The 24,369-nt window shown below is 44.9% G+C and overlaps 1 protein-coding gene across 1 annotated transcript in view; it reads left to right on the top strand.

Moving 5' to 3' along the window:
• Positions 1 to 7,050: 7,050 nt before the first annotated feature.
• The window catches only part of notch1b (notch receptor 1b), a 33,637-nt gene continuing 16,318 nt past the window's right edge, over positions 7,051 to 24,369 (top strand). The window contains exons 1-9 of the mRNA XM_076150700.1: positions 7,051 to 7,314; positions 8,152 to 8,233; positions 18,954 to 19,207; positions 19,365 to 19,703; positions 21,032 to 21,154; positions 21,355 to 21,588; positions 21,816 to 21,971; positions 22,544 to 22,729; positions 22,913 to 23,026. Of these exons, the coding sequence (XP_076006815.1) occupies positions 7,257 to 7,314; positions 8,152 to 8,233; positions 18,954 to 19,207; positions 19,365 to 19,703; positions 21,032 to 21,154; positions 21,355 to 21,588; positions 21,816 to 21,971; positions 22,544 to 22,729; positions 22,913 to 23,026 (1,546 nt within the window). The 5' untranslated portion in view covers positions 7,051 to 7,256. The remainder of the gene's footprint in view (positions 7,315 to 8,151; positions 8,234 to 18,953; positions 19,208 to 19,364; positions 19,704 to 21,031; positions 21,155 to 21,354; positions 21,589 to 21,815; positions 21,972 to 22,543; positions 22,730 to 22,912; positions 23,027 to 24,369) is intronic.

Below are 24,369 nucleotides of genomic sequence, written 5' to 3'. Positions count from 1 at the left end.
ACTAAGAATGGAGGAGAAATGGAATTACAGAGTCCCTCAGGATGCCCTCGCAAGGAAAAGACCACGTCGTTCCCAAACTCACCAAAGCTTTTTCCTGGCTGCACCTCAAGCACAAAGCCTCGGTGTAACGTTGGGAATCTCCCATTTAAAGCAGACGCAAACTTTTAAAGCCTCCTTCAAAGGTTCATTTTGCATAATCACTACGACTTTGTGGGGTGGCAGCAGAGGAAAGTAAAGCGTGGCGTGGTATGTGGAGGGAGTGGGCGCTCTCTCCTGCAGTAATTATCAAATATTTAAGGAACAAAGGAATGGTGTTCTGTGTCTGGGAACAGTGGCGTGGAGGTGTGTCACACTACATCTCAGTGAAGCCATAAGAAGCTGAATCCATTCATCTGAGAGGAAACTTTGCACTGAAGTGGGAGGTTTTGTTTCAACCCATTTCACTCCATCCCAAAACCTTAGCTGTGGAATGGAAACACGTTTTGTCAATTATCACATCAGCTTGATCTGCTTTGAGTGTACAGCTGAGTTCATACAAGATCGGCTAATAGGAATAGTAATGTTTATGGTTTAAGCTAAATGATTAACTTGGAAGATGTAGTGAAAGATGTGAGACAGAATGGACAGATTATTATTATTATTATTATTATTATCTATTATTTCCAGAAGAAGAAGAAAACTAATTTTGTGGTGAGAAAAAGATCATCTCACCGCAGAATAAGACCTTTTGGATTGAATTATATAGTTGTAGAATTGATAAATTTAGTGAACGAACTCCATAAAAATATCCTGAGCTGACAGTTAGTGGGAAAAGGATTCATTGATCAAACTAGACAAGAGGAGATACAGACGAGAGGCTGAGGAGCGGAAAGGATGAAGGACAGCACGCATAATATTGGAACATGTTAAAGAATACAGCGTTTAATTCACTCCCCCCGGTAAACAAAAGGAGGAAGTGGCCCTGTGTGACTGGCTTGCAGGGACTTCCTGTTTGTGATTATATGTCCAAAAACAGAACCAGGGTCTCTGGACCTCCCACGACTCCGTTCCACTCAGGGCAGAGGTACCACTGACCCGCTGTGTCTGGCTGTCTGCACATTGTACTTACGTAGCTGGGGAGCCACAATACTGGGAAGCAGCTGCAGCAAACATAAAAGTGACAAATGTACGTTCTTAATGGCATGCAACTCATCACCTGTGGTTACAGTAATTAGGTTAATGGTCAGAAGAAAGGCTGAAGTCAATGTTATTTGACTACTGTTTACAAATAAAGTCCACCAAGTTATTTTCTCCACAATTTTGTCCTAAAAGTCTTGTTTTCAGTTTACAAGAAGTAAAAAATAATCTTTGTAGTATTGATTCCAATACAAATACAATTGTTTGAATTTCTTCTTAAAACTTGACAGCATCTTAACAGAAAAATGTAATTGGACCATTCACTTCTTCACTTTCTGCCTACATACTGTACTTAGAGCTTTTAGGAAGCGTATCACAATGTGTTTTTACAGCATTAACCCAAATTCACACGGCAGCATCTCCTTCCCTTCACCTCGACGCTGCAGGAAGGTAGGAGCCTGCATTTCCTCACATTGGGCATGACACTGTACAATTTAACAATAACGCCAACGAACGCACCCCCCTCCCTCCCTCTACTTATGATAAAAACAATACACCACAGGCAGGATACATTAATCTGTGTTTGAAGCACTAAGGAAATAATACGACTGCAATACAATGGCCTATGTTCCTTCCCTCAGGTACGCTTTGTATCAGTGGATACCACATACGACGTAGAATAAGTATTGTTTTAGTCAAGGATGTGATGTACAAAGTGGATTCTGGGCTCCATGAAACCTCTGGTGTTACGGTAGGACCCTGAGCGCTGTCATGAGTATGGCGAAAGAACAGTTTATCCCTGCTCACTTCAGATCAATATGTATACTGTAAGTGTCAGTTGGTTTAAAACTCTAATTATACTCATTCAAGGGAGTTTAGTGGCCAAAGCAGTGTCTAACTAATCACAGCACTACTGATGGGAGATGTGTGAGGGCTGAATTTGCCCCCATATACAGGGCTTGTTACTGGCCGGTGGGTTTGTACACCCGCTCACTGTGTAATTAGAATCAGCTTAGGTGCCGAAACTCCTGTTTGTTGTGATTCCGTGAACACAAAGCAAAACCTGAGGACTTTACGGCTGTGATTACAGGAAAAAGTTTCAAAACGACCTCTTTGAGACTCTGTGCAGCCCCTCAGGATATTCCCTGAACATTGATGGAAGTATCTGTGCGTGATTGCGTGTGTGTGTGTGTGTCTTGTCATTAACTGTGCACATTGAATCTCCCAACTGTTACTGTTTACACGTGAATGTATTATATAACCAATATTTGAGCAGCATTTAGAAGTATTTACTTAACTTCTTAAATAGTTAATCACTATAATTTTCAACAAACTACTCAATAACTGGAATTACAAGTGAACAACATCCTTAATAAGACACATGGAGTTTTCTCTCTCTCTCTCTCTCTCTCTCTCTCTCTCTCTCTCTCTCTCTCTCTCTCTCCCTCTCTTGCTTACACACACACACACAGCACAGTGACAAAGTCGGCAGAGGACAGAATAGAAGAGGTGAGGGAATCAGCACCCGGGGGACAAACAGAGCTGTCTAGTCAGTAGATGTTCAGAGGTTCAGAGTTCACAGCAGCTCAGGAGTCATTTAAGTGTCTGAGATGCACACAGCCAATGAGAACACGAAGGCAGACAAACAGGCTGAGGGTTGTTCACACTCCAGCTAATGGGTGTTGGATTTGTTTGAGTCAGTTGTAGCGATCGCTTTTTCTGATAATCCTGTTTAAGAAAAACACTTAATCCCTCTTGGCAGATTTTTTCTCTCTTCTCTTCGCTTTGCTGAAAATGTTCACAACTTTTATTGTCAATTGCAAGCTAATTTTCCTTAATTTCTCTTATCAGAAGTGTAAATGTAGATGTAAAACAGAGAAATCATCAACGTTAAATGTTAACAGGAGTAGGAAAGCAGAGACTGAAGTGAAGCATGGTGGCAGAAACAAGTAAACAACAACACTTGATTATAAAGTTACCCTTGAAATGCACAAATGTAGATGTCTAACATTTCACATTCAAAAATGTGCAAAGATATCCACAACTGTCCTTCCAGCTATGCCTTATCATAGTAGATACATGGATAAAAGCTGAATAGACTTGTACATGACATGACAGTCAGTTACATAAACACGTCTGGACTTGTCCCTTACACACCACATCTGCTTCTGCAGGCCACCCACACATGTTCCGTCTGAACGGCTCAGACAGAAGGTCTTTTGTGTAGAGGAAACATATTCACATATCATATCTTTGGCATCAGGCTCATTCTTTTTGTAAAGACAGACCTACAATGTGTGTAACTCTTGAATATGCTTAGATTACCAACATGAAAAGCAACCAGCCTGCAGTTACGTTGTATACTGTATGTAGGAGTACTATAAATACCCTCTTTGACCATTAGGGTAAGATCAAAATGTGCTTGTATTTGCTGAGAAGAAGGGTTTATTCAAATAAGAGCACTGTAGGTTAGATGAGTTTACAGCATTATGGAAATCACAGAAGTGGAGATTTGGCAGGAAAAACTATACAAAAAAAACCTGCAGTCAAAGCCCAAATGTTTGTCTCAGACAGGCTTCACGCTAATCCCATCACAGGTGTTAGTGTTTCTGATTACACTTAAAGATAAACTTTGTATGTCTCGTGTAACAGCCAAGTCATTTCCACACACAACACAACTGCCTAACACAACAAGAGAGATGAGTACATTGTTTTCTTTGTCCTGGTTTGTTTTGTCGTGAATATCCGACGCTGGTCTAAAAATGGTTCAAATGAAGGAATGTCACAGAGTTCCTGAAGAGGTTCCTGAGTTTCTGAAAAAGTTCAAAAAGCATTACAGACACCTGCAATAGGCATCAGGATAACCCATGTAAACAAGCTCCACACAGATGTGGAAAAATACCCAGGATATCCTTATTTGTTTGCTCCATGTGTGGGATATTATGCCTTGTGCATCACAATACAACATCTGTCAGCATTACTGTACTGAAACGTGTGAAGCTGCCTCACATTCACTTAAACTTTTTGGCTTGAATAGTCCAGGTGAAGCCCCTGGTGGACCCTGTGATAAAACAGCTGCCAACTACCAGTACTTTCCTTTTTCCATCTTAGCTTTCTCTCGCACTGGAAGCGTGATCCCGAACTGTACTCAACACAATAGCACGTTGTTGCACGTATTTAAATCAGTCCATATGTTTACATTACTTTAAAACTTAGCTTATGGTGCGGTTAAGGCAATACATCTTTTTTTAAATGTCATGTACACAACTTAAATGTAAATGAAATTGGCATACGGGTAAATCTGTTTCAAACTGCTGTACTCCATTACAAAATGTTTTCAATAAATCTTAACGTGGAGGAAACAAAAACACCAAACTTTTCAACCTGGGTATAGAATGCGAAAACTGGAACCTATTGCGTGTTTCCATAATCACGCCTGTTAGACAACATCAACCAACAGATTGTTCTGTGGCATCTGATTTGCTCTGAGGCTGCACGGGTGCCCCTGGTTGTGAGGTATCAGGGCTGATAAAGTAGAGCAGGTCTCCATCTGTGCTGTACCAGCCCTGTGCACAGACCCCAACCCCCAGGTCAACACAATGAGAAGGAAATCAACACAAATCCTGTTTACTCTAAGCCACACAATGTGGCACAATAAACATATTTCCCCCTTATCACACTGAAGAACAGCACAATAGGGACAACAACCTTCACCAGTGTGTATTTGAAACATCTGAAAACCAGGAGAAAGGTTTTTTTTATGTGTCATTAAGGTGTTTGATATTGTTCAAAACCAGCTCAGACCAAAGTATTGTGTTGTGTCCTTGAGGCAGCAGCTGGTGACGTATGAGTCCTGTCCGCTTTCACACAGTCAGACCATTGACCTGGGAGATGATGGTCCCTGTGAAACAGTCAATATGGGTAAACCTTAACCGGATAAAGGTCACGGATGGGACCCAGCAGGTCAAACTCTGACCTCGTGGCTGTGAAAGATCAGAGCTTCACTTGGCAAGTGGGGCCAAAGGCATTTGAGTATTACTGCATGAGATATAAAGTTCTACTTCTTTATGACTATGTGTATTCTTGGCTTATCTTTGATGACATCTTTAGTCAGAGGTGGACAGATTTTCCATTCATTTATCCTCACTATCTTTCAACATTTCACCTATAAATTCTGTACAATTTTTGTGAGGGAGTTTCTTAGTGCTTATTCATTTATAATGAATGTTTACTAATTTTCCTTTAGCACTAACCATTCCACTGAAACACTGCTGCGTGTAGGACTCCAGATCTCTGTGACGCGTCGATATTCAAAGAACCAAAATAAAATCAGACATTGGCTTTACAAGATGAAATGATGGTTGAACAAACATCTAAGGGGGTTGCACGGTTGTGCCTAAGCTGATTGTGATCCAAATACAATGAAGATAATCAGACTGTTACAGCTATATGGATGCTCAGAGAAAGAGTGTTGCCTTAATCTGATTATAATCGGGTTACTGTTGTGCATGCAAACACACTGATTTACATTTAACTTGACCCTCTGGTTCACACACACACAGAGGATCAATTCATTGTGGCCTCCAGGTTGAACACTTTCTGCCTCTTCCAGCGTCCTCTCTGTCTGCCCCCAGGGTTTAAACGTTTGCCCAACGTTTTTTTTCCCTCCACACTCTCTGGCAGCTGTTTTACCTGTTACCTCTTGGCAGAGATTCACCTTTTGTCACACTGTGGTTTATTAAACAAATGAGGGCCTGGAGGTGCTGAAAGATACAGTTCATCCATCACATGCCAAGTAATGAATGACTGAACCTTTTCTAACAGGCCTAATTTGCTTGTCAGTTATCCACTTATAATGTGAGGTGACTGTCAGCTGTGGTTTTCATGAAGCATCAGTCATTGCAAGCATCTGAGGTCTGTTATAAAGGAGTCATACATTTGATACATGTACTGTAGACTGTAAACGGTTAAATAGATACTGTAGATATACAGGCAGACAGACAGACAGACAGACAGACAGAGACTTGAAAGGTATAGCTTGTCCTTCCCTCATTTCCCAAGGTACCAAGCCTTTTTCTGTGACAGTTTCTACCCGTATGAGTTCCTGTTCTGCTCACAAACCACCTGATGGGAAACGTTTGCTTTCCCTGACTCTGCAGGCTGACTGAGTGAAACCTCAACTCTCTGTCAGCATTTGCTTATCAGATCCTACCTGTTAATGGGTTAGGGTTCCCAGGCTGACTGAGCCGTATCAGATTGAGAGGCCCTGATGCAGACATGGCTGTTGTCTTAAAGGATTGACTCATGGGTTTTTGGAAACAAATATTTGCATCGTTGGTGGATTCCAGCTGCCTCAGGCTAAAATTGTACATCTGTGTTGTGCATATATAATTTAAATCATATTCATTCCAAATGATTACTTTGCGGTTTTTTTTAATTACTAAAAATACATATTTGTTCTTCCTTCCCACTTTTCCTCATTACCTCAACTAAATCCATACAATTCCCAAAAGTGAACGAAATTTAATTAATTACTACTTTTCTTTAGGACTTTTACTTGCCTGATACTTACTTGCAGTATACTTTTTATTTTTTCTATTTTTAAAACTTTAATACTTGTTTTCAGAACAAGAGTGTGTGAAAGTGTGGAATCACCAGGCATGTAAATGTTGGATCAAGTATTCAAATATTATAATCATCCAATCACTGCGTGGGAAAACGGCCGGAAATAGGAAACTAACTTCCCTGAATGTTCTCATGAAGTTGTGTTGGGGGATCGATCGTCTGTCTGTGTGTGTGCGTGTGTGTGCGTGTGTGTGTGTGTGTGTGTGTGTGTGTGTGTGTGTGTGTGTGTGTGTGTGTGTGCGCGCGCGCGTGCGTGCGTGTGTCTGTCTGCGTGTCGCTGTGTGAGTAACGCCCCCAGAAGAGCGGCGTCGCATGGAGGAGTCGCCCCCTCAGGTCAGTCTCAGCTCGGGTGCAGCAGTGACAGCAGCTTCGACCTTCTCGTGGATCTACTCCTCCAGGATGAACTGAAACTTTTTCTTGTCCTTTTTGTTAATGGTTGTTTTTCACCCGTGAAAGGGAAGACGCCACATCGGATCTATGAGAAAACCCACGTGGATTTGTACAAACCCGGAGGAATGTATATGTTCCTGGTGAAACTAACCTTCTTGTTGTCGCTGATAGCACTAACACGAGGTGAGTGACGGCCGTTTGCGCGTCTTAAAACGCATTTCCAACGTTTATCTCCCCTGCAAGTTACAAGTGTCCTCTTTAATCAACTTGTTGCACCCACTTTGACTATTTCGTTTGACTTCTACGCCACCTGTGTCACTTTGAAGCGGCTTGTTTGAAGTTAATTGAGATGAATCACAGCCCATCAGTGGATCCATACGCACCTGTTTCCGTTGATGTAAAGTATAAAAACTGGCTGACTTAAACGTTTACTCTCTGGCAGCTTGTCCCTCACTTTTCCTCACCAATATGCAAACTCTTGCTTTTGCACTTTTGCGCTTCTTCTTCTTTTTTTCATTATGGCAAAGCTGTGTTACTCCCCAAATGGCGCATTCTTTGGGGACAGCTGCACACTGGAGAATGTGTCTGCCAAACTGGTGCCAAGTCCCCATTCAGGAGTCGCACCTACCCTTTACATTTATGCAGTAATACTCCAGCCATGTATTATGCACCTGAGGAGAACAAATATTTACGGGGTTAGTCAGTCCCAACACTTGGAATAGCTGGGATGTGTTTTAATTGCTGTGCGGGGTGAAGCGGATGGGTTGCCAGATACACAACAACAGACAGACAAGTTAACATTTTTCTGCAGCGCAAAATCACACGTCTCCAGTTTGTAATGATAATACTGATTGGCTTAAACTTCTTAGATGACAATTCAAATGAAACGGTATGGAAAATGGAGACTCCTATGTCAATATGGATGTTGTCATTTAATGTGAAGAACAAGCTGCGTCAAACAACTTGTTGCAGCTGAGAATAAAAATTGAGTTCAGTTTCATCACAACTTTCCGTCCGCAGGCCTGAGATGCTCCATGCCCACGGAGTCGTGTATGAACCTTGGGAGTTGTGAAGCCACTCCAGATGGCAATGGAGAGTGCAAGTAAGTCATTTTCTGTCTTTGGTCTACAGAGAAGATTTAAACATTTTTGAGTTGTCTCTTGGGATTTCACTGTTATCCTCACAGTTTTGGTAAAGGGCAAGTGTGTGTCGCTATGCCGGGGAGGCTAATGGTCAGCGCTGAAAGGCCAATGGCAGAAATGTGTGGACACTGATGAGGACAGGGGTCACTGAGTGTGTCTGTGTGAGCGTGTGACTGTGTGTCTGTGTGTCTGTGTGTGTGTGTCTTAGCGCCACTACACCACACTCTCCCCCTCTGCAAGCACAAACTCTCACTAGACACTCGCAGTCCTAAATCTTGTTTTTCTTTTCTTTCACGGAGCGACAGCTGGGGTTGCCAGAAGCTCGGCGACCATTGTTCTCCGCCGCGATTAATTCTGTGTGACTAATCTGGGCGAGGCTTCCCAGAGAGACCCTCAGACCCTGTTCCTCCCACCCCCACCTCACCTCACCCCTCTCTCTCTCTCTCCTGGGATTTGGTCCCCTCCTCAATGGCCCTTAATGCTCTCTCCCTCTCTTTCCTCTCTCCCACTCTTTCGTTCTCGTCACCCTGGACAGATGGCAGAGGGGAGATGGTTTTTATAAAAATAATTTTAACACACAAATATTTACAATTTCTGGCCATTGTTTCCTCTCAGAGTTGCACTCGGTACAAATGTGTATTTTTTGCCATGCACTCACAACAATTGCCAACTCTACACTTTGCTCTACCTGGCAGTAGCAGTGCCAGCTTGTGTCGTCTGTCTGAGCAGTCTGGTGACCAGAGAGTGACGAGCCGATCAGGTCGCGTCTTCAGGCCTGCAGAGCTCACGCAGACATCTTGCCCCCCCCCTGCCATATCTTAATTTGGTCTAGTTAGACACACCCCAAAATTGCCCCCATCCTTGCACAGGGCCACAATGCCATCATTGTGCCCCTGCGGCCCCCTCCTTACCCCTCCCCTTCCTCCTTAGACTTCTCCAATTTAACAAGGCGACGGGCATGAGGGGCTCCCTACGTCCTCAAACTTTTGAAAAGTTTTGAGCGGGCACAAAATTGTGTGTGTGCGTGTGTGTGAGAGAGAGGGAGAGAGAGAGAGAGCAAGAGAGAGATGGGACGGGACGGGGTGTGTTTCGTTATCCCATTGTGTTAGTCATCACTGTGCCACCAGAGGGCCGGGCACACATGAAGAAAAAGTTGAGATTGTTCGACATATAGCTGCAAAAACATAGTTGTTGCACTAATTTAGCTTCCAAAGTTTGTCACTACCAATGCAGTTTTGTGCCCTTTTATAATGTAGTAGCATCATTTAAACAGATTTCACGGAAAGTTGGTGGAACTTTCATTCATTGGTCAGGGATCAAGAGATTAGGTTTTGGCATTTCTCCAGGATTTAAAAAAAAAAAAAAAAAAAAAAGGATTTCCGGATTGAGAATTTACTGTAGATTTTCCTAGTTTGTTGACCCAGGTGCAGGTTAAACACTTTTTAACTTTTTCTATTGATAAATCAACATCTAGAGGGTTTAGCTTATTTTTGCAGCAAAAGTAAGATGGATGTGTGAATGTTTTGAGCGTGTATGGAATGTTTTGGAATGTTTTGCTGTGATGACGGCTTGTGAGTTTCTAAGCTCAGAGCTTTACTTGGTGTACCGGCTGACCATAACTTAATGTTTCTTAATGAAAACACACCATGAGGTGCTTTCCTGCGCTTCACACCACTTTGACAGATTGATGAGCAAGTTTTGTCTCAATCAAAAAGCAGCCGCTCCTTTAGTCAAGTGCAATGATGAGGTCAAGTAACTGGCGTAGAATGCTTCAGTTTTATTTAGTACAGCACAGATGCCTATACTTGACATGCCATACCAAGAATACCATCTCCTCCTCATATCTGTGCTGTCCCAACACTGATGCTGACTGAAGTTTATCTCCAAAGAACTTGAAGGAGGCCTCTCTCTTACCACGGAGGCCTGGCAGGAGCAGAGATGTAGTCGCGGGCCGAGCTGAGCCAATCCAGACTAGGAAAAATAACTTGAAATTCCATTGCAACAACGGGCAGAATCAAGATTTCCCGTCAGAGCTTCTCTCTTCCCAGAGATGAGAGATGTTGGGCCAGTTTAAGCGCGAGCACGGACGCTGCCCAGTGCTCAGACATCATCATCAGCCAGTCCAACGATGTGATGAAAAGCTCCGACAGATTTTGGGCAAGTTGTTGAAAGTAGAGTTGCATGATGGAAGATTTGATGGTTTCGGCCCCACAGTAGAAGACCTGGAGTTGTTCTTTTGCGATGCACAATTGACGTTGACCACCATCGTTTCATTACTGCTTATACACTGAAACTCTTGAAATCTGGAATCTAAACTCGTGTAAGAGGGATTTATTAAGCAAAGTTGATTCTTGGAATCCTTCACATAAGTGCTCAGGTGGCACTTGAGCTTCGAGCAGCTCTTGTGTGAGCATTCGTGCTTTTGTGTGTATTTCCACTAAGGCTGGGAATTTAAACTTGAGTACTGACTTTACTGTGCCCCAAAGGCAGAGTATAAAAAACTCTTTCAACACTTTGATCTCATAACTTATGGATATGAAGTGATGTTTTTATAGCTAGAAGATGTATTTTATGTAGACAACAAAGATCCACTTATTTGTTGTGCGGTAGACAGAGTATTTTCAGACGAGTTGGTGTGACTGTGTCCTCAGATAACAAGGCGAGCCATTAATTCCTTGCTGGCATGTGCAGTGACCGCTACAGTATACATCCACATCAATGAAAGTCGGGCCTTGTTTCTCTGCTTGTGGAGATTCTTCAATGGCACCCCTGTTTGCTCTGGTCAGATGAGTCTATCTTAACCCCCCGCCTGCATTCAGAGTCAGGAAACCGCCTCAGAGTGGCCGGGGGGAAGAAAAGGTGCCGTATCTGATCATATCATCACACAACGAGAAACACACAGCGCGAGGCTTTTATATGGCCGCCGCCGCCAGTGTTGGGTTCCTTTTGGCAAGAGTGTGGCTGATGAGAGGTCTGATCGGCAGAGGGTTCTGGCTGAATGGAGTGACTTGGTGGTGGGGAACATCGGCATTGAGGATCAGGGATATTTGAGCCCCTTGGGTTGGCATATGCCAAGACAAATCACACAAACTTTGATCACTGACTGGCAGACTGTGCGTGTGCGCGTGTGTGCGCGTGTGTGCGCGTGTGTGTGTGAGAGAAAGGGAGCGGGCGGGACAAAGACACTGGGCATATTCCAAACCACACTTCCTCATTTCACTTCTTTTTTTTTTTTAGGCAGACCACCTGTCTGTGGTTCAAAGTATAACAACTAGAAGAGACGTACGCTCGCCCACACAGCAGCGTGCTGCATAATACCCATGATTACTTGTGGTTTTTGCCCATTCAGCCCCACACAGAAATTGACTTTGGCTGCCAGGTGTGCTCTTAGCTTTCAGTCACTCTCACTGCCAAGCACACGCTCACAGGATCTTTAGGAGAATGGAGCATGATGTGTTTGTAGTGACGTGGAGCAATTTGTCCTCTATAGGCAAGCCAAATATTCTGGAATTAAGTGACGTTTCTTGTATCAAGTAAAAAGTGTGTAAAGGTCAAAATTACTTTACAAACAATTTGACTGAGCCCTTTTTTTTATATTTTGAGAAAAGAAATGTTTAAGTTTTATTTGTTTGAATGAATCCACTTGTACTGTAATGAGGTTATAATGGGCACAAGCAGGACAACAATTCTTTACATACAAAAATGTGGCCATTTCTGCAAAACCTGTAAATACACAACACTTGGTTGGTTAAAGGTCGTTCATATCAGATTCACATGAAAATCCAGGGGTGAAAAATTTTCCAGTACAAAGTCTCATTTTCACGATTCTAGTGCTGGGATCTCCTAAGTTGATCTCTTGAGGTACTTGTTATAAAGTGTTTTGGTGAAATGATCGTGTTTGGCGCAGCCTCTAGCTAAGCCTTCTAATTTGGAATAAAGACGCATCAATAATCCAGTCCTTTCCAATATAGAGCTGACGTAGTTTGCAAAAACTTTAAAAGACAAGTAAAGAAAAGGGAAGAATAATGTATTGCATATGGTGCTTGACGATATTATTGCCTTGGATATGAAAAATAAGACTTTGAGACTCTCTTGAATGTCCATTTCTTTTCACTTAATGTATGCTGGCATCTTATATGAAGACCATGCGCCTGAATCCAACTATGGTGTGTGTTACACAAGGAAAAAAAGCTTGTAAAAAACAGCTGAGGAAAGAGTCCACACTTGTCATGTTGCCGTGTACAGTAACAACCTCAGAGTCTGGTTGCACTGTCAGTTACACCTTCAGACATCCGTAAAGCCTCTAAGTGGTTCCCAGCCTCGTAAAGTAAGTAGTGGCAGTAGTCATTAGAGCTGTTACGACTCACAAGAAACGCATACACAAGCGTACACACACACTCTCTGAGAGGTTTGTCCCTGGGGGGATCAGGCTCTTTCCCATGGGCTGTGTCCGTAATGGTCCCAAATAAACAGGGTCTCTAATGAAGGCTGCCAGATGTGGGCTGGCCAGGTTACCTCTCCGGTACAATTAAAGAGGAAGAAAAAGAAAGATGGCTGGTTGGGGAGGGACAGAGGGGCAGCATTTCCCCTATAATTTTTGTAGCCACGGGGACTTGGTGGTAACTTTGGTTTTGGTCCCACAACTAACAACCCCCCCATTTTGCTGCCAGCTTTAGTAAAGGAGCTATTTTTATTTGAACAGGCTGCGTTTGTATAAGTGGAGCACAGCTTAAGGGTTTTCTAGCTGAAGAAGGGAACTTTGATGGAGTCTCCTTCAGATTAGATTTTCTCTAGCAGTGGTGGCTGAGTTGTCACTGTAGTTCCCCCCACTGTTGCTGCTGAAACTGGGGAACAGTGGAGAGGCCAGAGAGGAGAGAGAGGGAAGTGTGGAGGGAGAGAGGTGGAAGAAAGGAGGGAGGCCCCCTTCGGGCAACGCTTTTAAAACAGATCAGACAAGACTAAAGGGGACTTAGCCCAGGCACAGACACCAAATAGCCAGGAAATGAGAACGGGCGGATGAAGGGATAGAGGGGGGGGGGCAAGAGGTAAAAACATGTTCCGCTTACACAGTTTGACTCCTGCCTGACACTTCACAATGGGCAAGACACCTGAGACAGCGACATAAAAACAAACATTTCATTACCCAACACCATGACAGTAAAGAGAAGTTCCGTTAATGAATGTGTGTGTGTGAAAGTCTGATTTATTTTGGTCTGCAGTAAAATCGGTCTTCCGGTATCAGACACTCTGCCTTTGTTGCACGTTTTTGGCACAAAGCTTATCGAAGATTAATAAACAAAGACTTATCCAGATTTGTCCCCAATTATGTCCCTTTTACAATCCCACAGTGCTCCACTGTACGTACAGACGCAGCAATGCCATAAATGCACAACCTAATTCAGTAAGCCTCTTACTGCGTCAACACATACAGCTGCCAAAATGTCTGCGCCCTGGCCAGGTTTTTATTTGTATACAGTGCACATGTGTCACCAGCATATCACGCATGTTCAAAGCCACCGTCCCCATCTGCGTGCGACCTCGGGAAGATGGCAGATGGCAGATTGGCCCGACACTGAGGAAAGCCCCTCAGAGTGACACCTGGCCTCGGGTCAGATGTCACCACAACATCTGCTGCGGGCTCGAGCCGCCCGGCCCCATCACGCGTCCCATCACTGGCGCAGACCTGTTGCCACGGGCTACTGCGACGGCAATTGAAGGAGGAGAAGGGCCCCCGAAGTGAGCGCGGAGGAGAACAATGATGGCTTCTGGGCCGGGATGACAGAAAAGATAATAACAGTATCGGCCTTACCGCAGAGATAATTCCACTGCTGTCCTGGAGTTATACGATCCCTCCCAAACACCTGATATTTGCACAGCTTCTGATTTGTGCCCCTCTTTTCAAGCCTTCTTTATTTGTCTTTCCAGCTGCCCAGTTTACCTGCTGCTGCTTAGATTATCTTGCTCACCGGCCTGGCAGATTTCTCTTGTTGAAGCAGCTGTGTTGTACTGTTTGTTTTGAACGCAGCAAAGGCCTTGAAAGAGCCATTCTTTTGTCTTACCTCCCTGTTTATAAGTAGTAGCTCCTTACAGAGGTGGCTGAGCTCGATGCCTGTAAAAAAAACAAAAAAAAAACTGTAGCATTTTGTGCTGACTGTGTATTTAACAGGCTCTCGCCAAGTTAAAGAGCAAACTGTTAGCATTCTTTGCTTCGCGTGTGCTATAGTTGACTTACTCCTCGCACCTCAGCTCGAGTGTGTTTGGATAGTGAGTCCACGTGGGCTGAGGCAAGGGCGCGGGGGTGAGACCTGTTTGTCTTTGGGGCCTCGGTGTGAGACGCTGGGCCGCTCTGCAAGGGCAAAGAAGGCCACATGCCCCGACGCAAAGATGGTGCGAATTCTTTCAGGGGACCATAAAGTGAGGCTGCCAGCCAGCCTCTGTTGAGGTTTCTAAGGTTAAGGATCAAGACAGGAGACTTTGAGCGGCTTTTTAGAGTAAACACCCAAAATTCCTTCTGACCTGGCAGCCCCTCGCTACGCTCTCCCTCCTCTCTTTTCTCCCAACTAAGACCCAACCAAACCAGTTCCCGTTTCCTTTCTCTCAGACTCCTTTTGTTTGTCTCACTACTTGTGTGATTTGTATTTTTTTTCCCCCTTCCAAAGCTTCTGTTTCGCCCTACGCGTCTTGGCGCCCAAACATGGCAGAGGGCTTAAAAGCCTCGAAGCAGCCAGGAGTAACTCGGGGGAAAGTTTCAGAGGAGCGAGCGGGAGAGACAGTTGGGACTTATAAATCCTAATATGGTGTCTTACAAATGTAGCCAACCCTGTGAAAAGACATGGCGGGGGGGTGTGTGATAGGGGGGGTATTGGGTTTGGAGGGAAAGACTAAAAGAAGGTGCACAGAGGGGAGCGAGCGGATGCCAGTGGTCGTACGCATTCAGCTTTGAACAGAGGAAGCTGAAGGAGGAGCAGTAATGAGGGGGGAAAAGGCGAAAAATCAGGGATAAGCCAGTAGATGAAGGAAAAAAGATGGAGAATAAGATGTTAGAGAGAGAAAGAGGGAGAGGGAGGAAAGAGGAGGTTTAAGAGCTGAATGCACCCGGCCTGTGGTCAACTTTGAATGGGGAGGAAAAACAATGGACCCACTCATCCTCTCTCCCTCCATCTTTTTTCTTCCTCTCTTTCTCACTCTCCATTTCTCTGCTGTCAGTGGGGGGGCTGTTGGGGTGGATCAAATACCCACACTGTAAAAAAACAAAGCAAACCAACCCTGTCAGTCTTCAGACATCGTTTAATGTAGCTTTCAGTCTTGATTTGAATCAGTTGTCACTTATGTAATGTATTTACTTTCACTTTGAATTATTTTGACTGATCTTCCTCTTTGGAGTTGTTTTTCCTCCATTCTTGAAACAAGCGAACTAACGACAAGAACTTTTCACTTAACTATTTTCACAGCAATTCATCTCAGTTATCTCAGCGTGTCACTGCCACACATTTCGTTTCCCCGTGTGTAACACAAAACAAGCTGTAATGTAACGTGTTAGAGATTTGCACTTGTGTGTTTAAGATTGAAAATATTACCATTTAGGAGGGATCTGGGTATTGGAGGTGGTGTGTGTGCTGCTGTGTTTGTGTGCGTGTGTGGGGGGGAGGGTTGAATGGCTGTGAATGGGCAGCTGCTGTCTCCTCATTAACATGCGCACCTGCTCCCTGAGGCCTTTTTCCAGCGAGCTCGTGTGGCGCCTCACGACCTCAGCACCCGCAACCGCTGGGGCTTAACTGGGCTGGTCTTCTAGCAGCCACTTCTCCCCACACACACACACAACCGTGCACTTGCTGTCCTGCAAGGTAGCGTCTGCGGATGCTCAGGAATTCTCCGGCGGAATTCCTCAAAGCTCTGCACAATGTAAAAATACGTAAGCCTAATCAGTGTAAATGAGAAAGTAGAGCTGCACCAGAGAAGAATGGCTGTTTGGAATGAATGCTGTGTGGTTGCATATTCATTGTTATCTCTAAGGGGGCATATACTGATTCCCATGTTACTTATTTTCATTTAGGGCCTATTTGGAATCTATTGCTTTAATATGAGTTAGAGTTACTGCAGCATTGTACTTCCCTGGTGTTTGGTTACATCTCGACATACACATATGTATGAGGCTGAACCACTGAAGATGGGGGAAAATAACAAAAAGCAGCATATGTCAACCTTTACAGCTGTGCCATCCACATTACCTTATGTCCACCAACATTAGGATGATCTCTTTTCCTTTAAATTCGTTGTGAGTTTGGTGTGGCAACAGTTGATATTGTACACTGGTGCAGAATGACTTTTTTACTGCACACATGCCCACACACCACAGAAAAAAACTATGAAGAAAGCCTCTGGTCTGTCACACACTCAAAAATCCCTCTTTGAATGATCGAATATATCTTTCAAAACAACCAAGGGTTTGGTCTTCTTTAAGGATGGAATAGACAGTTTTTTTTTTGTCAGGTATAAAGTACTATTTTGTCATCTCTCCTTTACTGCACTTGATTTTCCATCAGTAGGTGAAGGTAGCTAGTTTACCTTTGGACACCACTTAGTGATTGGCTGTGACGCCACAGTGATCCCCGGCTACATAACACTCACCTAAAGTGTTGTTCTGTGGTAAACATGGGGACATGCCAACACTCCCCTCAGTGTTTATGCAGCGGGCAGCCAAGCATGTGATGTTTTCTTTTGCTTGCCACAGTCCTAAGGCTGGCTAATCCCCTGAGAGGGAGACCCTGTCTAAACACACGCCTGTCCCTGCAGAGGGACACCGCTTGGCCCCCCCACACAGACTCAACCCCCTAGGAATGTTTGGGGACATGGGTCTGGGAGCCCCTCAGGGCCTGTAGACTCGGTGGCTTTGGGAGGGTATTTGATGGTGGTTTTGGAGTGTTTTAATGTAGTGGGAAGGCCGCTTTCATGTCGTCGGGATGAATTACGCATCATATTGTTTCTGCACCAAGAGGAAAAGGAGTGTTATTGAAAGCAACAGTTGTTAGGTTAGAGGAGACATTCAGATATCCACTGTGTAATTTTCCTCTGTGCAGCATATTGCTCAGGAATTCACTTTTCAGCAGGCCTTCACGGCTCATGTCAGAGATTGCGCCACAGCGTCTTCCGTTTCATCCCCTTCCCATTCCTTGTCTGATGTTGGAGCAAATCCTCTCTGGGGAGGGAGAAGAAAGAGCATTGAGGTGGTGGCACGGTGCTTTGAAGTTGCCATAATGTTGGCTTGCAGCTCAAACACTGGCATAGACGCTGCCTTGTCCTCTGGATGAATGAGTGCTGACAAAAGGGTTGAAGCGAGCAGATTTCAGCCGCTGTAAGAGCCGCTGAAGGGTCTCATGATGGCTGCTTCTCCTGTGTTTCAACTTTTGGAAAGAACGGATAATGGACAAGAATTCCAAACATCACAGAGTTTTCTGCTCGCTTTCCCTCTGGAGTTATTGAGTAGAAGCTTTGTTTTTGTATTGACAAAGCCTCGTGGGCCACCCTGCATAGATGACAACAACAATGAATCTGTGAAGGTGATGAATATGGGAATCTGCAGTAAGGAGGAGGGTCTAATGTGGCTGGGTTAAATCTCAAAGTTGAGCTTATCCTGATAGAACTATGGGATATTTGATGGGAGCATCCTCATACCTCTGGTGTGTGTGTGTGAGACTGCACACTGTTTATGAATCTGTGTGCCTGCTGAGTGTGTGGCCCTTTTTTTGAGCGGTCTTATCCTCAGGGGACACCCTTCAAGTCCTCTCATTGTAATTGTAAATGTGTGAACCTGTGATCTGCACAAGTTCTCTGTCTTGCTCTCCCCCCCCCTCTCTATCTCTCTGTCTGGGGAACTTGCTGGTCCACCACCTGTGAGAAACATCAGAGGTTTTCCTCCCCTCCTTCTCTCCTCCCTCCATCTCCTCAGACCCATCTTTTTGTACAGCCTAAAACTCATAGTGTGTGTGTGTGTGTGTGTGTGGGGGGGGGGTTAGAGAGATGAATGTACTGTTTGCGGCATAGTTTCTCATGGCCTTGTTGCCATGTTGTAAAAACAGCAGGGCAGGACCCAGCCGTTGGACCCTAAGGGCTCTTTTCAGAGAAATGGCTAGTTAGTCTGGTTGGCTAAAGGCTATTAGCCGTTCACTTGATTTATAAGCACAGTAGTACACAAAGAGATGACCCTTCGTGGTTTAAAATGTTGTCTTGCCCTCTTGCAAACTCTTTAATCAGTGCTGAGCTGAATGACATTGGCTAGCTGAAAGCAGTTAGGCTGAATTCCCTTTGACATGCCTTGGTCTTTGTAATGGTGATTTTAAATGAGAGAATTAAATAAAGAAGAGCGACTTGGTGGCAGTGTTAGAATAGCGTATCCCAATATATCAGGCCAATAGTGTCTGATGTTATGAGGTCTCCCAGACCATTTGTCTATTTAAATGTTTTTGATTGATCGATATACATTTAATTAAGAGCGGTTTTGGGTGAAATTATGTGTTTTGCTGCTATCAATACTTTTCACAGATATACTATATACTCGTGTGTGTTGATGGTAACATTTCAAAGTTTAATGTGCATCCCTATTAAATTGTTTAAGAACAGTAAAAGTTAGAGTTGTTGCAAAAACTAAGTCCGCCCCCTCCCCCTCTGTCTGTGGTTTCCCAGGTGCCGGGATGGATACTTGGGAAGCAGGTGCCAGTTTCTTGACCCGTGCACGAACTCACCATGCATGAACGGAGGCACGTGTCGAGCCGTGTCGAGTGGGAGCACGCTGGACATCGTCTGCACGTGCAAATTGGGCTACACTGACCGCCGCTGCTCGACAGCCGTTGGCGATGCCTGTCCCAGCTCGCCATGCCGCAACGGAGGCAACTGTGAGCTCGACACCTACAAGTGCCGCTGCCCCCCTGGATGGTCAGGTAATATACAACTGCATTATTGGATAAGAGCACTGTTAAGAGGTTAGACGAATACAAGTAAAAGTTTTTCATAAATTATTTATAGATGCTCCCTAGGAAACCCGGCTCAGCCAAGACAAGTACAGCAGGCGCTTAACTCTCACTCCTCTGCTTGCAGGTAAACTGTGCCAACAAGCTGACCCCTGTGCCTCAAACCCCTGTGCCAACGGTGGCCAATGCTCTGACTTCGAGTCTCACTACATCTGCCGTTGCACACCCTTCTACTACGGCCAGACCTGCAATCAGGACGTCAACGAATGTGCTCAGAGCCCGTCCCCTTGTAAGAACGGCGGCTTGTGCATCAATGAGGTCGGCGGGTTCCGGTGCCAGTGTCCAGCCGAGTACACGGGCAAGCACTGCGAGAGTCGCTACCTGCCCTGCACGCCGTCTCCCTGCCATAACGGGGGCACCTGTATGCAGAAGGGGGACACCAGCTACGAATGCACCTGTGTGCCAGGTAAAAGAAGTGGTTCCTCTAGATTCATGGCTAAGCGGAAACATTCTTGTAGGTCGTGTTAAGTCCACATTCTCTTGCTGCTCTTCACGTATAGCGGCCACCATATATGGTTGACCAGAGAGCAACTATAAAAACGGGAATCAGTAATCATAAACAAAGCAAGTAAAATCTAAACCATACACATATCTCACTGTGAGGGGCGAGTCCTTAAAGTCGAAACAAATGTCCGTCCCTGTGGTCGTGGATGATTTAGGGATGATGTCATTCAGGGCAGAAATTCCTGCATAGGTTGTGCCCTTTGTGTGTGCGCGCGCATGTGTGTTCTTGCGTTTTCGAGCATGTTGTGTGCGAAAAGGGCAGAGCAGGAAGCGTAGCACCTTATCATAAGGAAATGGCTGAAGGACAACATCCTTTTCACAGAGCAGAGTGTTAAAGTCCTGCCCATTGCCTCATCACTTCCACACGGCCCAACCCTGCTTTGTGTTCTGCTGCACTCCCTTAACTCCACCAGGAACGCATCGGACATGTCTGTATGACACCTTTCCACCCCATCTCTGCCAATATTGTCCTTCCCTGCGTCCCCTGATACAGGAAGCTTTTCCTTGCAAAAAATAAACTCAAAGGGTCCTATCTTCTAATGTTTCGAGACTTTTAAAGGGACATTTTTAAAGGGGACATAATGTTCCTTTTGTTACTTTCCCTCATCTCCTTGTGTAAACAGAGGGTATGTGGCAATATAGCATGACTACAATACAGAAGCTTAAACATACAGAAACACTATATAGATTCCCCAGTTTAATGGACCAGTTCGCCCAAATGAACATTGATTTCCTTAGTTTGTTGTAATCAAACCACTGAAAAAGTACATTAGAACAACATATAAGTCATTGACCTTGAATGCGATGAGGCAATGGAAATTGATTGAAATTGTTAATAGCATCTACAAGGGTTAATGTCAACAAGGATAAATGTGTACTTAAAATGTTTAATGTTTACAAAGTCGACACTGTTCATAGCGCCACTGACTTGCACTGTTTTGATTTTCACTTGGCATTACCCAAGATGCCACTCAGAGCAGCCCAGTGGTCTCCTGTTGTGTAACGTTATAGCACAGCGGGTGTTAATTCATGGGGGTGTGTGTGTGCATTACCACAAACCTCAAGAGGGTACAGCTGCCGTCTTTTTTCAGTCGAAAAATACAGTTGATGCCACATTCAACTGTTGGAAGTTTCGCTCTCTTTGTTGTAAATACCTGAGAACCTGACGCCTCCAGTAGAAACACCTGAAGCAAACTGTTGCAAACGTTTTGTCTCCGTCTCTGCCATCAGGTTTTTCGGGGAAAAACTGCAACCACAACATTGATGACTGCCCTGGTCACGGTTGCTTAAATGGCGGAACGTGTGTAGATGGAGTCAACACTTACAACTGCCAGTGCAAACCAGAATTTACAGGTTGGTCAACATAGCTAGTTTAGGGATGGATAAATGGATAGAATATGGGATTCAAAAATAAAATAATTAATAAGTATGATGTTGCTTTCTGGTATATCCCCTTCTACAAAACCCATAGACTTATATTGATATCATAGAGGATGAAGTATTTCGCAATAGAAGCCAATTAAATTCCAACAATACCTTACCCACTCCCACAGGTCAGCTCTGCTCAGAGGACGTCGACGAGTGCCAGCTGATGCCCAACGCCTGTCAAAACGGCGGCACATGCCACAACACCTACGGCAGCTACCAGTGCGTCTGCGTGAACGGCTGGACGGGTGAAGACTGCAGTGAGAATATCGACGACTGCACCAACGCCGCCTGCCACAAAGGATCCACCTGCCACGACCGTGTGGCGTCCTTCTCCTGCGAGTGTCCCCCCGGCCGGACAGGTCAGAAACTTGACCTTAATGTGGCATGCAGATGTCTCATTGAAAATGACCTGTAACATTGAATGAGACGCATTGACAATTATAAAGGGAAAACTATTAACGTTACTATACTTATCCAAGCATTAAGTATAAATTCATACACATTCAGTCTGGTACTTTTATCAGGATGGCAGTAGGTGGGCAGGAGAATAAGCCGACTAAAGTTCACCTTCTCTGTCATGGACCAGGTCTGCTGTGCCAGCTGGACGACGCCTGCATCAGCAACCCGTGTCAGAAGGGCTCCAACTGTGACACCAACCCTGTTACCGGGAACCATTTCTGTACCTGCCCCTCAGGATACAACGGGGCCTCCTGTGACCAAGATGTTGATGAGTGCTCTCTGGGTAAGACGTCACCCCCACCTGACCTGTGTGCATCCTATTTTACACCAAAGTTTCAGTGGAGAGATGCACCTGTTGTGTGTTGACCTATTTGTCCAACATGTTGCGATGTGATGTCTCGTGGGTCTAGCACCACCCTCAGGCATTACTTTTTTTTTGCTCCATCAGCTGTTAAAATCTAATGGTAAAGTCGTCTTCCCATTTTAATCCATGAAGCAATTATTCTGTGTGGTGTAATGAGCGTTTACAGGTTCACTGGAGGGCCATAGACTGTTCATAGAGTGTTCATCAATACACATACATTGGTCAGTCCCGTTTAAAAAGCCACAGCACTAGTGCATATTTTACTGCTATTATAGGTACTTTGGTGTCCATAATTGCACCCTTAATCACAGTATATAACCACCTGAGGGTTGTTATTGTTGTAATCACACACTATTGAGAATTTGCTTCTTGGCAAACGGTGATCACCTACGGAAATGATCAAAAGATGCAATCACTTTCGTTTCAAATTTCTCTGTGTTGAGTCGTGTGCTCGCACCACAGCCTGCTAAAACGCTTTTCTGTTTAAACAGGCTCCAACCCATGTGAACATGCAGGGAAGTGTATAAACACCAAGGGTTCGTTCCAGTGTAAGTGCCAGCGCGGTTATGTGGGGCCGCGCTGTGAGCTGGACATCAACGAGTGCATGTCCAACCCGTGTTTGAATGAAGCCACCTGCCTGGATCAAATAGGAGATTTCCACTGTATCTGTATGCCAGGTAAGCCTTAATGTCCATAATTAAGCTTCTGTGGGTTTGTTTTACTCGCTACAGTAAAGTAGTAAAGCTCCAGAGCCTGCATAAACTCTGCAAACCTGCATGAATTAAACCTAGAGCAGTGAGATGATAATGCTTCCCAGTGTGTGTCTAACCAATACTGGCCCTCCCTTGCTAATTGGCCAGGCTACGAGGGGGAGTTCTGTGAGATCGATGCGGACGAGTGCGCCAACAACCCCTGCCTGAACGACGGCAAGTGTATCGACAAGATCAACGCCTACCACTGCCAGTGCCCCACAGGTGAGGCTGGTGTAGCGCTGCACAGGAGGGGCGGGATGAGGATGAGGAGGAAGGAAGGGGGTGTGGGGCCAGGGGCCACAGAGGGCGATCTCTCTCTGCTGTGCTCCCCCTCAGAAACGCACGCACGCTCACACACACACACACACACACACACACACACACACACACACACACACACACACACACACGCTCACAAACACCTCTCTGGACGGGCACTAATCCCAGCCCTAAGGCAGGCTTATTCAGGCCGGGGAAGCCCAGAATGAAGGCGCAGTCAAGAAGAAAAATCTATAGGGAAAAGCTTGAGGAAGTTTGAACTTTAAACAAGTTTTTTTTATTAGCTCTTTAGCTCAAAGTCTTATGAGTGTGTAAGAGACTTGTGGTTTTTGGATCCAAACAAGACTGGTGATTGTAGCAAAGAATAAAGGGGAGCTAATAATAGAAGGCTGAGCCCCGTAAAAGCGAGATGTGCTGTGTTGCGGTGAGGAATGAGGCATTTGTTTAGGCTATTTTAAGGGCTGATTGGAGCAGCTAGTTGTGTTGCTGGAGCCTTTTCTTCAGAAATGCCATTGAAATTACACTAGTGGGTGAGAGGTATTACTGCTTTGTTCGGGGAGGAAGGAATGCAACTATTCAATGATGGATGCAGAGAAAAAGCAAAGGAGAGAAAGGAAGAAAGCAGGGGCGGGTCTGCAAACTGCTCCAAATGTGTTTTGTAGTGTTTTTTTTTTTTTTTATTCTCTTGGTGGGACAACTGGAGTGGAAGTGATTCTTTTCTTATCTTTCGTTCTTTTTGCGAAAATAGTGAAGCTCCAAGTTGGGTGGATCAAAGGCAGCCAGCGTGCAGAGAGGCAGGATTCCCCCTGTAGAGAGAAAGAGAGAGAGAGAGAGAGAGACCTTGGCAATGAAGCTGGAGAATTAATAAAGATGGGGGGGGTGGGTACAGGAGAGAGCATAAGGGCTTAATGCCCACAAGAACTGTGTTTGTGTGTTGGCGTTTGTGTCACAGTGAGAAAGGGCTATAAGGGGAGGCGGCGCTTGAGAGTACTGGAATGAGACGGTAGTGAAAGTGTTTTTTTTTTGGGAGGGTGGATGGAAGGAGGGGTGTTTGAGACCCACAGACCGTTATTCTGAAGTGGGGGGGGGGGTTAACCGCTTTGCTTGAGATGTAAATTTGTCCCCGCACCGAGCCAGGCCTAAGGCGAGGGTCCCCTCTTTTCATTTCTGTACATCACATAGCCATGGAAACACCACTGAGAGCCATTGAAATGTCTGATTCCAGCAGTCTGGGGCTAAATCCCTCTCGGACTGCTGAGTGTGTGTGTGTGTGTGTGTGTGTGTGT

The sequence above is a fragment of the Genypterus blacodes genome, unplaced genomic scaffold (genome assembly GCF_046128005.1).
Source record: "Genypterus blacodes isolate CSIRO-AG114 ecotype Tasmania unplaced genomic scaffold, CSIRO-AGI_Gbla_v1 ptg000053l_1, whole genome shotgun sequence".
Taxonomy (NCBI): Eukaryota; Metazoa; Chordata; class Actinopteri; order Ophidiiformes; family Ophidiidae; genus Genypterus; species Genypterus blacodes.
The sequence above is the reverse complement of the archived record's forward strand: the minus strand, read 5'-3'. Positions and strand labels throughout refer to the sequence as shown.